Below are 16,464 nucleotides of genomic sequence, written 5' to 3' on the forward strand. Positions count from 1 at the left end.
AAACAAAAATGTCATACAGTGCTTTCTGTGTGATATCTAAGTTTTGATGTTGCTTCTGAGCATGAAATAACGCTGGATAAATTCTGTACATGGGAATGTGTTAAGTCGGCTTACAGTAAACTTTATCAGAGCCTCCAGAGGCTCGTAAAGAGCCCAACCAATCAGCGATTAGTTAGAAGCTATGCTACTAAAATAACGAGGTCCTGATTGGCTGTTTAACATACTGCTACTATGGAGTCCCAAGGTCTTTTAATTACTATAAAACCCCCGTTTTTCTGTACATAAATGAACCTTGTAGTAAAGCACTTCTCTCATACTCGTGTCTTCTCTCTGGTCTTCAAGTCGGTGTATAGTTCTAGCTCGGGGATACGGAACTAGCTTAGGGGAGCAAATATAGCGTTCACAATCGGCCAGACGTAACAGAATGGAATTTCAAATGGTCCATATGAGCCTATTGTAGGCGTGAAATTCGCGATATTCCTTCCTTCAATTTCGTTTTCATTTTTATCCATTTTCTGTGATATTATTTTTCACTATTTTCAGTGTGGCAATTAATGTGGGGTTTCACAATGTCCTTTTGTCTGATTGTAAAATGTTATATGAATGTTATCACTGTATAAGTGCGTCCATGTAGTTGCTTCAAACACGTTTATTTCATGTCATTTTCAGACACTGACGTTTTTGCATTCAACAATTATCCTACCTAATGATGAATGATTATGTCAATAATATTGAACCAGAGAACACAAAGTATTCGTTATTTCAGTCACATTCAAGATCATGTACTGCTATGGAAACCGAAGTGGAGGTATTGTTGTGACAAATGCGTTATCTTATATGCCTTCATAGATAACAGCCATGTGTTCATTTTCAGACTTTCTGTTTATTGGAACAAGCAAGGGGTATGTTGTTCAGTATGGTTGTTTTCTATCATAACTAAAGTTTAGTATCCCAGTTAATTATTCAAGAGTTGTATGACGATAAAACATCATTTTGTTTCAGTAATGTTCTATCAAGGAGAATATTTGTAAATCTCTGATTTGTTTTTATGTTATAACCTAATCAGACCAAACCAATTTCAAGGCTTGAAACTTCTTCCAAAAAAACTACAGTTTCTATTTTCAGTGATGAAAATCTTATCTTATGTAACGCTGAAAAGCTTGAGGTATGAAAATAAACTTTGTAAAACCTTTTTTATTGTTTTTAGATCATAAATTTTATTCCATCTTTTAAAGGTGTTTCATCATTCCAGTTGTGCTCTTTCGATGATGAGAAAGAGAAGGTATTTTAATCATTTTCAAATTCGAATTAATGGTGTGCATAATTATTACGTTAATTTAGCTGTGCATAGGATTTAAATCGGGTTTAATCCAACTACATCATATTTTTGTATCGACATGTATGCTTGTTTTTGAGACCAAGTTAACAGAAGTATCACTGTCTCTTGTAAATTCATACTATTTTTGCTTGATTTAGTGACTCTCTTTAGTGCATCTCACCACAATTTTTATGTGTCGCATCGGACAGTAGTTACATATCAATAAATTTACGTACAAACGCTACTACAGAGTTATTACGCTCAGTAAAAGAACCAGTACGAAATTACATAGCTTATTTTACTCAGGTTTGTTAGAACGCTAATGTTTTCTTATAAAAATTCAAAACTTGCAGAATGAATTTATTGTTTCTGGTCCAGGATCATTGGGTATTATTGTCGATGCTAATGGTGTATCTCACCGTGCACCACTTCAGTTATCATCAAATATAGTAGAAGTTTTTGTGTGGAAAAATTATTTCTTCACTATTACTGACGAATTTTTTACCATTCACAAGTATGTGTAACTTTTAAATTTTTATTAATTCTTTATCATCTCATATAATTTATTTGTAAGTCTAAAAATATTTCTGACCACGACCTGCTACAACAATGTTTTAAACCAAGTTTTATGTTTCGTAGCAGTGTATTCAAGCGGAGTCAATTCTATGATCTTAAAATAAATACATGTAAATAACAAAATATTCAATTATCGGAACCAGAACAAATGAGCGGAATAACTTTAAGAGTAAGGAACATCTACATGCATAAGCTAAATTCTCGGCTTAATTTTTGTCATTTAAGTGTGCTCCTGTACTAGATTTGCCATTCCGTTTATCTCCTTGTTATGTAGAACCACTGAGATTGCAGTGGGTGATAAAACTGTGTCAACACAGACTGCTAATCGATGATATATAAGTTTATATCTTCCATATTCATGTTATCACATGTTCTGAATAACCCTACCATACAGATCATTCCGTTGTCGGACCAGTCTGCATAAACCGTCAAACCATTTTTATTTTCTATGTTGGTTAAAAATGTATGCGAAGACTTGCAATTATGTTAATTAATAATCCTTTGGAGTCAGTTTTGTTTCTCTGATATTATTGCAACTGAGTGAGACATTATTTTACTACTTAGGAACAATCCTATTTCTTATCGATTTCTGTTTTCCAGTACAATACATTCTTTATTATCATCTCAATTTTCTGAGTCATCAGATTCCAGCAGTAAAATAAAATAAACTGAACAATGGATGCTAGTTCCAATAATCATCGTACTTACCATTGAGGTAGTTGGACATATTGAGTAACTATTTGCTTTTTATTACATACCTATAATCAGTAACTTTTAGAAAACCTCTCTGAAGTTGATCACTTATGCTCTTAGAAGCGTTTTTTTGAAATTCCAAGTTCCATGAAACTAAGGAAAACGCCATATCAATCATACAAAATAAATAGAGTTATAAGATTAACAGTGTTATGTGTTTATAAGATTTAGTTTCTGAACATAAGAATCATGAAAATAGCTCGTATGCTTTTATCTTTAAATGAAATTATAAACTACTGGCGTAAAATTATGTAAAAGTAGCTTGAATGTATCACTTTTCAATAGAGTGATGGGATAGTGGTTAACAATCAAGTTTCAAACTTAAACCTACTTCGTCTAATCCGGTTTGGGAAACAAAAAATATTCGTTCTGGAATGAGAAACATACTTTTTAGCCACTTTCCTATAAAGGTAGGGATTTACCCAGTCTTGAAAATATATCAAATATAACCGTTGCGCAGGGATCTTTGTTCGATGATGCAATAATTATATCCCATAAATCTGCTATACAGACACTAGGGGAACTCATTCATAATTACTTACTTGACCTTACATGATTAGGATGATACATAAACTCATTTGGAGAAAGCACATCGTCAGATTTCATTTGTAGTTAGATGAAATATAACCTGACAAAGTTTATTGTAAAAGGCATTTTTCTATTGTTTTTACTCAAATAAAGACTGTACGCCTAGAACTCTATTTTTTTTAATATCTGACAATAAATAATTTGCAGCTGTGGCTTAGTGGTTAAGACATTCAACTTTCAGTCATTAATTCACAGTTTTGAACCCCACTTCATCTACCTCAGTTTGGAGAACTACATATTGTCCATTTCCCTCACATTTTTTTGTGGATCAAATCCACGTACCTTGTAAATGAGTTAAATTGTTGTTATTATTATTAATTATCTTTCTAAGAAATGTTCAACGAAATAAAAATATCTTATTTTTGTATCATTGTAAAATCACTTCATTATCTGAATGCCTTTATATCAAATAAAATTTTATGTTTTACTGAGTTACTTGACACTAAGGTTAGAGATGTTATGCCATTCTGATAGGTAATATTTATTGATAAGTTAACTCCTTTGTGGATGAACATCTGGTGATGTACAATGAAATACTGGTATTTCTGCCAAAGATTATGAATTCTTTTTGCACATCTTTTCAGTTTTTCAATGACTATTTACGAAATACAATTAGGAATATTGCCAATAGAAAATAGAATTATTTTAGATTTGACTGAGGAATTTTTAGAATTTTAATTAATTTCATTAAAACGATATCAGACCGTAGTCTTTTCCATTTTACGCTTGAAATTGTTGATGAAAATGTAGATGAGACTGTTCTATCAATTATCATAGTATTAGCAACCTTCTCATCCTAATCTCACACTCCTAAAACTAACATACCTGTCACTCTCCTCTTATTTTAGCATCTTAACACAATCCCAGATACAAACAATAAATCTTCAAAAGCCATCTGTAGCTTGTTTTTCTGCTGATGCTCATTTGTTATACTTTACTGAAACATCTGACTTTAATACTGATACCGCATCCATCAGAAATATTCAAGTCTTAGGACCAGAACGTTGGGATTTGATTGCACGCAGGTTCATCTTAACTGGTTGTCTTAAACAAGCTTTTCATGTACAACAACAGGAACGAAATCGTCTTACTCAAGTCATGCAGTTGCAAGTTGAGAAATTCAAACATGAACAACAATTATTCGATAGGGTAAATTTATAATTAGACTCAATTTTGTTGTAATATATTGTTAGATAATTCGTGATTTTTCTTTTTGATACAGTTTTATTATGTTTTCTGGATTTTAAATCTTTTAAACTATGTGTATTATTATTAACATAGTAACTAAAACAACCGTGCTTCACAATATATCAATCTATTCAATTCATGGTTATGCGATTAGGTTGACTAATATTCTGGCTAAAATCTGGGAGACGGATGTAATCCCATCCGACTGGTCACAATCACTTATTGTCCCAATATATAAAAAGGGGTCAAAATCATCCTGCGATAACCATAGAGGGATTAGTCTGACTAACATAGTATCTAAAATACTAGCCTCAATAATTATCAGGCGCCTAACTAAGACTCGTGAACTGCAAACACGAGAAAATCAGGCTGGCTTCAGACCTGGTCGTGGCTGTATCGACGACATATTCACTATTCGTCAGGTTTTAGAACACAGACATGCTTATCGGCGTCCGACAATGATAGTTCTTCTTGACTTAAAAGCAGCATTTGACTCTGTAGACCGAGAGGCTCTGTGGTATTGTCTGTCATTGAAAGGCATACCTGAGAAGTACATAAACCATGTGAAGGCTCTTTACTCGAACACTACCAGTCGAGTCAGAGCTAATGGCGAACTGTCATCTGGTTTTGCAACCTCAAATGGTGTCCGTCAAGGCTGTCCACTAACTCCATTTTTGTTTAACTTCATTATAGACCTACTGCTGGAAATAACGTTCTCGTCAACTGAATTTTCGGGCATTGATCTACTTCCAGGAGGTCTACTTATCGGCTTAGAATACACAGATGACATAGTCCTGTTTGGTGAAGACGCTGATAAAATGCTGAGTCTTTTGGTAGCATAGAGGAACAATGCAAGGATGTTTGGGATGTGTTTTTGCCCCTCTAAATGTAAATTGTTACTCCAGGATCGGCCTGCGTCAACACCTGAACTAAAGATAGGGAGTGAAGTAGTCGAACGCGTCGACAACTTCATTGATCATATATATATACGATTGTACAGCTTGATAATAGATTCGTTGGAAAGGGATCCCTTCACTGAACTTCGTATTTTTGATTTTTATTGTTTAAATAGGAATTATCTGTCAACAATACAATTTCCTATATTTTACTTTTCCAGAGACGTCAACGAGTACTTGGACTTTTAGGATTTTATCATTTTGAAAAGGGTGAACTAGATAAAGCAGCTTCCTACTTTGAACAAAGCACAATAGACATACGTGAAGTGAATTACTTCTCCTTATATTATCCTTTTATTATTATTATGATTATTATTATTGTATTTAAAATGGTCCTTATTTTAGTGTATTGATAATTAGCCTATTAAGCTGTGATCTGTGGAGTTAATTATATCAGGAATAAAGCACTTATTGTCATTCCGTAAGTAGATCGACTGAAGTCGTGACTAATTGTATACTACCACTGGATTGCAACTCAGTGGTATAAATGTCACAAACTCAAGTGAAGCAGCTCTTTCATCTCTTCTGTTTTTTCTAGTGTTTTTTTCAGCTAAAATCAGTCCGTATTATAGACTCTTCAAATAAATGATGCACTTATTTAGAACGTAACCTACTACGTTTTATTACACATTTAATATTTAGTCTATTACAGTAAACTGTAATGGAATATATTCTTTCTGGAGTGGTCGATCAGTAGCGAAGACACTTAAGTCTTAACTGATAGATAGAAGTATGGAAACCTACTCAATCTACTTCGATCTAAACAAACTAGCACTCACAAATACAGTATAGCCCAAAGCTGAGTAAATAAACTTATTATTGATTAGAAGGTAAATATTACATTGTTTCTTATTTGATCAGAGAGTTTATCCATCAATTCGATATCAAACAAACATAAACTCGTGTGATCCCTAGCCTCAACATATTATTTAGCACTAGAAGCAATAAGTTGTTTTGAATTTAATCGGTGAACTTTAACGTCACAGTCTGCATATCCACATTTGTATTCGGTTGTTGAACTCCACTAATCCTTAGTATTATTATCAAAATTCAGATATCATCATACTGCAGTTTTTCTGATATTGAGTGGAGTACTTTAGTTTATCAGTACATATCACTTATGATGTTTATTGGGTTATGACACCAATCAAGACTTGTAGACATAGGTTTGTGAACGGTTGTACATAATTATTAACGCAACTTGCCTCTATTTATATATTACAATTTATTTACTGCTTAGGATGTGAAAATTAAAAAAAACGTTTGTTTATTTCTTCTTTTCTGTAATCAGATCCTGTTCCGGTATTCCGATCTCTTGCCAAAAGGTTGTTATTTTATGCCTAATTGGTTCTACAAACTGCATCAGACCAATCCGGAACCTAGTCATGACAATAACAACGGTGATACTCAAATATCTGGAATTAATTTGACTAGTGATTTGTGCATTTTAAGAGCTGCAGAAGATTCAGACAATGATGATCATGATCTAACAATTAGTTCATCATGGTTATTAAGATATCAAGAATTCCTTTTCAACTTTTTGCGTAAACATCATAAAAGTAAATTTGTTGAGAAGCATTTACATGTGAGTATAATTGAGTCTGTCATTACTGTCATCTCCTCGCTTGTTAAATACATTTTCACATCATCAGTTTTAAATACTATTGAGTTGTGATCTAATGGGTTCACAAATAGACATTGAATTGCAAACCGATTAGTTTGAACTGAACGTAATATACTTTGGCTTCTTCAGTCAATGGCTTTAGTCATCACCCACTAAGTTCAGTCCGTAAATTGTGATCTAATGGGTTCACAAATAGACATTGAATTGCAAACCGATTAGTTTGAACTGAATGTAATATACTTTGGCTTCTTCAGTTAATGGCTTTAGTCATCACCCAGTAAGTTCAGTCCGTAAATCGTAGTGCAATTGTAGAAGAATATGGAATCGGTTACTAACTGGTTATTCCATCTTCAATCATCGATAATTTTCATAAAAGTTTAAAGAAATTAACTGTTAGTAAAAGTTGCATAAATTTAAAGTACATTATACAGGGGAATTTTCAAAATCTACTGCTTCTACTTATTACCTATAATCCAGTTTGTTTGGGAAGACATTTTGCCTCATAAAACTCAATAGTTATCCAAGAATTTACATTAACACTTCTTGAAAATCAGTCAACTCTTTTAATCACACGACATCTATAAATTGGTGTGAACTGCTAACAGAAACAGTTGTTCAATTCAGGTGTTGTGTTCTATGAGCTGGATGATTTAGTGGTAAAGCTTTGTCTGCAGTATTCGTCTTTTGGAGTAGCCGGAGCTAGGAGAGAAAAAGGAACTGTGATACCTAATTGGCGTAATTGTTTCAAGGAGTTACTGTGATTAGTTCAAGAAAAATCAGTTATATATCTAAATCTCACTCATGTACTGCGGCTTTAATATTACCGATATTTCTTATGGGGTAGTTGTGCAATATGTTGTAGTACACTAACATGTGTGTGATTATTGATCTTTGAAGATATTTACCAGTAAACCGAGCGTTTAAAGTTTTTGACTGTTATCTTTATCATTGTCTGAGTTACCTTATTCGATACTTGACAGTATGTTTTACTCTTTCAGTTTGTAGAAACTGCCTTAGTTAAACTGTACGTTCGATTACAACAGGCTGGTATTCAACCATATCTCTATGAATTAATCATTGATACAACGTCTTCTAGTGATTCTCGATCAGGTGAAAGTGGTCTCACTAAGTCAACTAGTAATAGTGATCAAAGTTTAGTTGATCTGATTTCAAGCTTGATACACATTGACGTGGAAGATTTAACTGTCTACTTAGAAAATAATAATGCCTACCATGCTTTGGCGCTTATTTATCGTTGGCAAGGTAACCTTTCAGGTGCATTGGAAATATGGCGAAAGTAAGTGGGGGTAGTGATAGCATTTCATTCGTTTTCTTGATTAACCTGTATATTTACTTCCTTATGCCTATAAGTGAGATTTTTCTATACATATGATGCTGTAATTTACAGCATTCCAGTTTCCCAAATAACAAAATTAATTGTTATTAAAAATTGACTTTTAACTGCAGATCTCTTTTCGAATATGTACTGCTTTTGCAGATAATATCGTAATACTGTGAAGTGGTATACAGATTACCTAAATCATACTTAATCAGTATATATTAATATATAATAATAGCCCACAAATTAGCCGTAGAAGTTACCACTTCTTTAGTCCTTCGGATATAACAACTAAAATACAAATGAAAGAATTTATAGTTTCTGAATAAACAACGATTCAACTGTAGAGACTATTGAATTTTTTTCTGTTTTGTTTATCGTAACACTTTGTTTTTCTTGTCCATGTTGAGTGTCTCTTAGTTCTACTCAAAAGTGGAATGAATTTACACGTAGTACGTTTAGAGAAAATTTTTTATTCTATCTGTTTTTTATAGCTCATCTTTTCTTTTTTTTCGAATACATACATTAATCTGAATAAGTAAAATATACTTCAAAATATGTTAGTTAAATTCTTCCATTCTTGTAATTTATTTTTAGACTAGTTTACAATGAGCTAAATGATTCAAGTTTTCCAGGAGTAGAATTTTATATTTCTATACTATTGGAGTAAGTTTAAAATGTTTATATTCCTTGTTTTCAGTCAGTCAGTTACAACGTAGAACTTCGTACGTACGTACATCAGTTCGAGTTGCCATACCACATTAGCACAGAGATGCAGTTGTCAATTCAAATCCCATAGTGGTAGAAGTAGTAAGAGTATAAGTATTATGTGACAAATAAGGGTTTGAAGATGTTATTCAAGGGGTATAATACAGTGAAATAAATTTGGAAAGAGAAAAAGGATAGGGGCATGAAGAATTCAGAAGATTAGAATTTGGTAGAACACAAAGAGTGTATGCACCTTCGCCATTGCAAACGATTTTGAGCCATGTCATTCAAGGTCTCTAACCATCGGTTGCTATCATCTCGCTAGTCCCAACCAGGTAGTCTACACCTACCAACATGTCTCAGTTCACTTGTCAGTGACTCCATGGATTTATGCCATGTTTTGGTCTGGCCGCCGGAGACGGAAATCCGTGGGATAAGGCGAGGTGTGCATTTTTAGGGTCGACCTTTTCTAACCCCACCCCTCCTTGTGGGAAGACAGCATCGCTGTTATGCTGGTTGTCTGGAGGAAACACCTTACTACCGTCACACCTCTGTACAGTCGGCAGTGCGACTTCGACTTCGGATCTTGGGATTTCTGCTTTTAGTCTTACCACTCTTCAACCGACCTGCCTGGAATGTTAGGACCTTGAGGAATAATTGTTCCAGCCAATGTAGCTCGATTGGTTCATCACGATAGACAAGCCCGACCACCACGTCAAGGTAGCAGCAACGGTCGGGATATTTCTTGTTTTACTCATTATTTGCATTATACTGTTTATGTATTTTAATGAAATATATGAAGGTAATCATTCATACTTTGAAACATTTTATTATACATTAGATAATGACATACGAGATATCAGAAGCTAGTCGACTGTAATATGTTTTTCTTTATATGAAGTCAGTCAAACTTATTCATCGAATATGTTTTTAATAAAACTTAATTTTCTATTTGGGAATTTTTCTAGCATAGTAAAATCAATAACTGATAGGAAATCTAAGTGACTGTGAACTTTTCAGTTTCATTGATATGCATCGATTGTTCAAGTAACCTTTATAAGTTTCTCTGACTAGAAAATTAAACCCTGCTTTTTTATTCGTAAGCTACCTACTTACTTACGCCTATTACCCCTCGTGGAGGAACACAGGCATAGGCCACCCACCAGGATTTTCCACTGAGCTCTGTCCTCTGCTCTTCTTTTTACTTGTTTTCAATTGCTATTCATTCTACTGACATCTGCCTCCAATTTCATGCGCGGTGTGTTCCTTGATCTTCCCTCTTCCCTTCAGGATTCCGAGTTAGCACTTGCCTCGTGATGGCGTTTGATGATTTCTTCAATGTATGTCCTATCCACTTCCATCGTTTTCCCTAATTATCCCTTCAGTTAGAAGCTTGCTTGTTCTCTTCCACAGTAAGTTGTTGCTGATGGTATTCAGCCAACGGACGCTGAGTATCTTGCGTAGACAACTGTTTATAAATACTTGTGCTTTTTTGATGATGTTTGGAGTAGTTCTCCAAGTTTCAGCTCCATACAGTAAGACTGTCTTGATGTTCGTATTGAAGATTGTGACCTTGATATTGGTCGACAGTTGTTTTGAGTTCGATATGTTCTTCAACTGTAGGAATCTTGTCCTTTGCCAATCCTTGCCTCTACGTCTGAATTCGATCATCCTTGTTCATCGATGATGCTGCTTCCCGGGTACGTGAAAGTTTCTACCTCTTCATAAGTTACGTGATAATAATTATCATTATTATCACATAACATGAAAGACAGTTCAAGGACATTTGAGAATAAAATCATGCTTCTGTTCTCCATATTAATATCTGTTTCATCTAGCCAGTAATCTAGCAGCAATTGTATAACATACTATTATGTTTGTACATTTACTTATTTTGTAACCTTTGTAAACTAAGAATTTTTTCTCTAGAACAACATTTTTGAATCTACTAATCATTATGAAGAATCTTATCCCAAAACATACACATTTCTTTTTGCTTTGGAATGAGAAGTAGTTGAATACTATCTGGTGACTGGGACTGATAATATGTAACATCTTTCTTCATGATTACTGATAGCACTTGACTAGTGTTTCATTCGTCCTGACTACTTGTGTACTAAGTTGGAGTCTTTCCAAAAGATCCAACTGATGCGATAGGAAGGAGTACGGGATTATTTGTTGATTTATGAACGTTATATTCCTTCATTTACCATTTGTTATGTGATAATTATCTCAGACATACTCTATTAATTTAATGCTTTGCATAAAAATAGATTTCATAGTTTTATATATCCGGGTTCATTAGTAATATGACTGGATAAGATGACATTATTTAGGTCAACATTTTATGTATCAATTCATGATGGATCTTGGCCAGAGCGACAGGTGTGAACTTCGTTCAGTGTGACATTTTAATGTTGTTATTTTTTGTATCAACTCAGTATAATTTTATTTTATTTATTTAATCACATACATATTGGTATAAAGTGCACCGGATACATATGCGCCACACACGTTTCATTTATTTGTGTGAGGGCTGTGATACTGCCCAGGTGCCCAAACCGAAGCAGGTGGTTTTCTTAGGGGACCACACCTCGAGCCTTTGATCTAAAGGTCTAACCCACAAGGCAGTGGAGCATCGTGAGGAGATGCAGTCCCATGGTAGCCGGTGACCAACAGTTGGTTCATACGCCATTCGTTCCATCAGGATCCTGGAGCCCATGTGCACCATTGGTTTGGAATCAGGGTTTTACAACTCCCCTAGGTGGACACTCCACATCCACCAACCCGGTTAAAGCACCGGACATTCGCTTTTTGTCCTCTCACTTTCGTGAACAACACCCCCGCCACGAGAAGGCAGTGAGTAGGACTTCCCTGGCAGGGGCTATATACGCGTGGCCATGTGAGAGCATTTCGAGAGGGAGAGCAGACTCTCCCCACTCTCGGCCGTACCAGGGCATCTGGGGGCAAAAAAAACTCAGTATAAACTTCGTTTGATATGATGAGTGTGAACTCTCGTTTGGTGTGACATATTTCTTGTACGAATTCCGGTGAACTGCATTATGTGTGTTTTTACAATAACTCTATTTCCCCCTATATGTATATAAAATTTAATATATAAATGATTGTATTTCGGTCTATAGATAACGTGGTTTTGGGACATATTCGGAGATGGTTTTAGGGAGCCAATAAGTCTTCATTCCATCAGTCTAAGACTGCGGACCCAACAGTCGTCACGCACATGACGACACCCCCAGAAATGGAAGAGGTGACACGCCAGACATAACAGAGGGGCCCTTGAGATATAACAGTCACAACCCGTATACAACACTCAGCTCTGCCTTCCGATAGCTGTTCATTCGGGGTACTGGAATCGGTTCGGTTTGTCGAAATCACTAATTCAATCCTCTAAGCCATTTCGTTATTTTATTAAGTTGTACTGTTATACACTAAATGGATGTTTACCGGATGTAAAAAATTAAATCGACTAAAATATTTGAAATCTAACAAAAGTCTTTGTTGATTCATGTTTTTTATAGTAGCACTATGATTTGGAATTCATGATATATTTTAACACCGCTTATTTTGTTTGATTCTATATGAATGAAGGTTAATAATGATGCTTTTACCTACTTAACCGTGTTTTACATTCTAGCCTATCCGCGCATGATCCAACTGACTCTCAGAAACAATCACCTTATAAGGGAGTGGCTATTCATTCATCAAGTGATGTAAATTATGAATTTTCTGTCTATGCTGAATTAGTATGGAATCATTTTATGCAAGCTTTAAGAACTAATCATGAGATTATAGCTGAACAGCTCATGCTGCGCTTTCCTATTCCCTCAAGTTATATTAATTCATCATGTGAATTGTCTATTATTAGTGACAGTACAACCGAGACTTCTTTGGAAAGTAGCCTTGGGCCATCCCAAATTTTATCACCTAATCATATTATTCAAAGTCTTATTTCTTCATATCCAAATATGACAATGACTTATTTGAAACATTTATGTTATTCTCTTCCCAATTGTGTAAGTCATCTGATCTATTGTAAATGACTGATCATGGAAATATTTACGCGAGAAATCTCAGAATCCACTATTGGTATACTTAGCTTTGTTTTTATGGGATTTATTGCATTTAGCATGTCTTCTATTGCTTGAGATTTTTGAAGTATAAACCTTTCTGTAAAGTTGCACTAATATTTGTGATGTTCTTTTGGATGGAAACAATAGTATGGAAGGTCGAACTATATATGTGCTTGTGTGCACTGTTACAGCAACCGTCCAACAACAAATCTCGATTATGGTTAATTTTGGGTAAGCCCTTTTGGATGGGTAAAAGAAACCTATTGCGGAGCTAGTATGACGATGTACTTTGACTTTTTGACAATTCATGCATGCCTATATCCAATTACGCACATCACGATTCATGTGTGTCCATACGAAGCGTTCGCTGATTAGCTTCATCGTGGCTTTCATTCCCGGATACGAAATGTTGTGAATACTTCCAAATACCTTCTGTCGCGATAGTTTTGGGATTAATGGTCGCAGTCGGTCTGTCAACATATCTCTATTGCGCTAAAAAAGGAACATTTTCGAAAACTAATGTTGTTGTGTCATCGGATCTCAGATTCCTTAACTCAATGTCCGTCGCTTGCAACTTCATCAGACAGCGAAAGTTGATTCCACTTGTAATAAAAGAGTTTATCGTTGTTCTTTATAGTGCGTAATCTGCTTCGCTTTGTTGGCCTTTAATATAACATATATTGAACGTAAACTGAGAAATAAATTATAACAGATGGATTTCGTTCAGAGAATAATTATTATCGTTTACACTTAATCCTTTCGTGAGGGGTTTGTGGCCCATGTACACAGTAAAATTTGTATCTTCTATCGGTATGGTACATAAGCAACCGTACATGGTTGGTATAGATTTATTTAGTGTGAAGTTGGTTTCTTCTCAGCTTCAGAATCTTTGGAATCCGAGGCCCATTGGATTTCTCCTCTATTCAGTTTTGGAATTTCTCTTCTACCCTACAAAGCGTCCTATTGAAGACCTTCAGGTTTTTCAGTGAGCTCATTACCTTTGTGTTTTGATTCATTGATTTGATGGTTGAAACTAGTTAGTGTCAATCTGTGGCAGAAATAATTTTCTAATTAGAAGGAAATACGTTTATTGTTATTTCAGCCTTTAGAATAGTTTTTATTGCAGGTCCTCATGATAAACGTAAGATTTGAGTTGTATTGATGCTGCTATACAGTCGAAACATTGTTGTTTTTAGAATTATATATTTCCGCGTGTTAAATATATCGATCTTATACTATACTACTATGGCTACGCCACAAAGTTTGTAATTTAATGATATATAACATTCCTCTTTACTATGAAACACAATTATTACTTATTTTGTTGTTATCTTCACTTCAAATACAATCCTACTTCCACTTTTTATAATGATCTTCGTCTATCTACTTTGTATTTTAGCACCCAGAAAATCATAATCTGTTAGGCAAACTTTATTTAAATACTCTATTAATGAAGTTAAAGAGCACTGACAATTTATTTGATGATGACATGAAAAAACGAATTCGTGAACTGAGGTAACTCTTCTTTTATTTCTTTGAGTTTATTTACTAAAAAATCATAACACTTACTAGTTAAGTACTTCAATAATAGTATCAAAAAATTGACCATCAACGGAAATGTTATGATCGATTGTGAATTCCACTGCCTTTTGCCAGCAAGATGTATTGTAAATTGGTTTACCGAAACATATTCTTAAGTGATAAAAACCAGTGGCAGTAATATTGATACTTGGAGATAAATTTGAAATCACATTCTTTTTATGCATAGACAGTCTTTATACAATCGCTCATTTTCCTAATTATTCTATTATTATCATCAGGTCAGCTTAAAACAATATTGTTATTGTAAGTAATCTGTCGTGGTATTAACTGGCGAGTGGAAGTGGTGTGTAAGGTGATAATTCAATAATGATGCAACTCAGTAATCAAGTTAAAATTTATGTATTTGTCTCTGTATTAGTTACTGATACTACAGAGTTGAGGTGAAAACTTACTGACTGACATTTCGGCGCTCCAAAGGAACCAAAAGCAGTCAATGGATCATTATTCTAGTGAACAATAACGAAGTTTTAAAAATAATTGTAATGACTAACCGATTAAGCCATTTATCAAATTTCTTCACCTTTGAAAACAAGTTTTAACCTTTGAGAAGTTTCTGGCAATATTCACTCGGTAACCTAATAAGTAAAACTCTGACGTTTGAAGTTATGTTTACCATGTTCACGTCTCAATGAACAAGTTAGCTTACTGAAATGTGAGCGAGTGAACCATACACAGTTTTTTTTCTCATTTTGAAGAGATCAAAAATAAAGATTTGAGAGAAATAACATGGATTCATTTTATTTCGTTTGGTTCTTATCAGCGGCTTACAACCTTTAATATTTAGAAATCATAATGACAAAATGGGTTCAAATTGTTTACATGATGGAGTTTGGTTGGAATTTTTTATGTTCATTTATCAATGTAGTATAACAAGGATCTAAATGAGTTTAGTAAACTAAATAAAATATTGTTAATATGTTTCTAATTTGAAGAAACGTTCTACAACACTAATAGTAGTGAAAGACCAGGAATCTATAAACAAGTGGTTGCGTAGGGAACAAATGCTGATCGTAAGTAAGAATAGGATGAGTAAAGCTCAGTTATTCAATAAATAAAATGAATTCATGTTATTCTTGTCAAATCTTTGTTCTTGCTCTCTTCAGAATTCAAATGAATTGATTGCTCAATACACTATGTTTGTATTTTTATTATGTTAGGGATTCTAGATCCCCAGAAATCAATTGGTAAACGTCTCATCTCTGTAATTTTGTTATAGAAATCTGAATTTCCCATTTCCGCGCTAAAAGCATCCATTTTCACCTTCAGCTTGTATTTTCCGCCAGGAAGGACTTTAAATGGGATTGGCTCGTTTTCTCTTTTATTACTCTAATTTGTGACGTTTTCCTAGGTCATTTTTGTACTGTATATATACTCATGAGTTGTATGCTTGTTTGTCCGTGCTTCCGGGTTGCTTGTCGAGTATGTATTCTCCCGACTGAATCTAAGTCTTCTCCCTCTAGTTAGCAGGGCTGTGGCACAGTGGAATAGCTTAACTTGTCCTGTTTTTATGTTGCTGATTTTCTTTCTGTTCGCCCGTCCTAGGTGATATTATGATCTCAAACGTAGCATATTATTACAAATAGCATTTCGATGTTATCAAGTATTATTCAATCATAATAAATCTATACATGTATGACAATGTAATTGTACAATAAGTCAATAATTTGATCGGATTAAGCATACCTTATTAATCTCTTTTTGAATATTTAGGGAGTTGTTTT

The 16,464-nt window shown here is 34.3% G+C and overlaps 1 protein-coding gene across 1 annotated transcript in view; it reads left to right on the top strand.

The window, feature by feature from the left end:
* Nucleotides 1–709: 709 nt before the first annotated feature.
* Nucleotides 710–16,464, top strand: part of Smp_169800 (putative tgf beta receptor associated protein-1) — a gene marked incomplete at both ends in the record, with an annotated part of 28,004 nt that continues 12,249 nt past the window's right edge. Inside the window, 11 exons of the mRNA XM_018799433.1 lie at nt 710–808; nt 1,208–1,282; nt 1,490–1,624; nt 1,672–1,832; nt 4,084–4,384; nt 5,541–5,645; nt 6,671–6,964; nt 8,002–8,300; nt 8,940–9,008; nt 12,706–13,084; nt 14,541–14,656. Of these exons, the coding sequence (XP_018651222.1) occupies nt 710–808; nt 1,208–1,282; nt 1,490–1,624; nt 1,672–1,832; nt 4,084–4,384; nt 5,541–5,645; nt 6,671–6,964; nt 8,002–8,300; nt 8,940–9,008; nt 12,706–13,084; nt 14,541–14,656 (2,033 nt within the window). The remainder of the gene's footprint in view (nt 809–1,207; nt 1,283–1,489; nt 1,625–1,671; nt 1,833–4,083; nt 4,385–5,540; nt 5,646–6,670; nt 6,965–8,001; nt 8,301–8,939; nt 9,009–12,705; nt 13,085–14,540; nt 14,657–16,464) is intronic.

This window comes from Schistosoma mansoni, chromosome 3, assembly GCF_000237925.1.
Source record: "Schistosoma mansoni strain Puerto Rico chromosome 3, complete genome".
Lineage (NCBI taxonomy): Eukaryota > Metazoa > Platyhelminthes > Trematoda > Strigeidida > Schistosomatidae > Schistosoma > Schistosoma mansoni.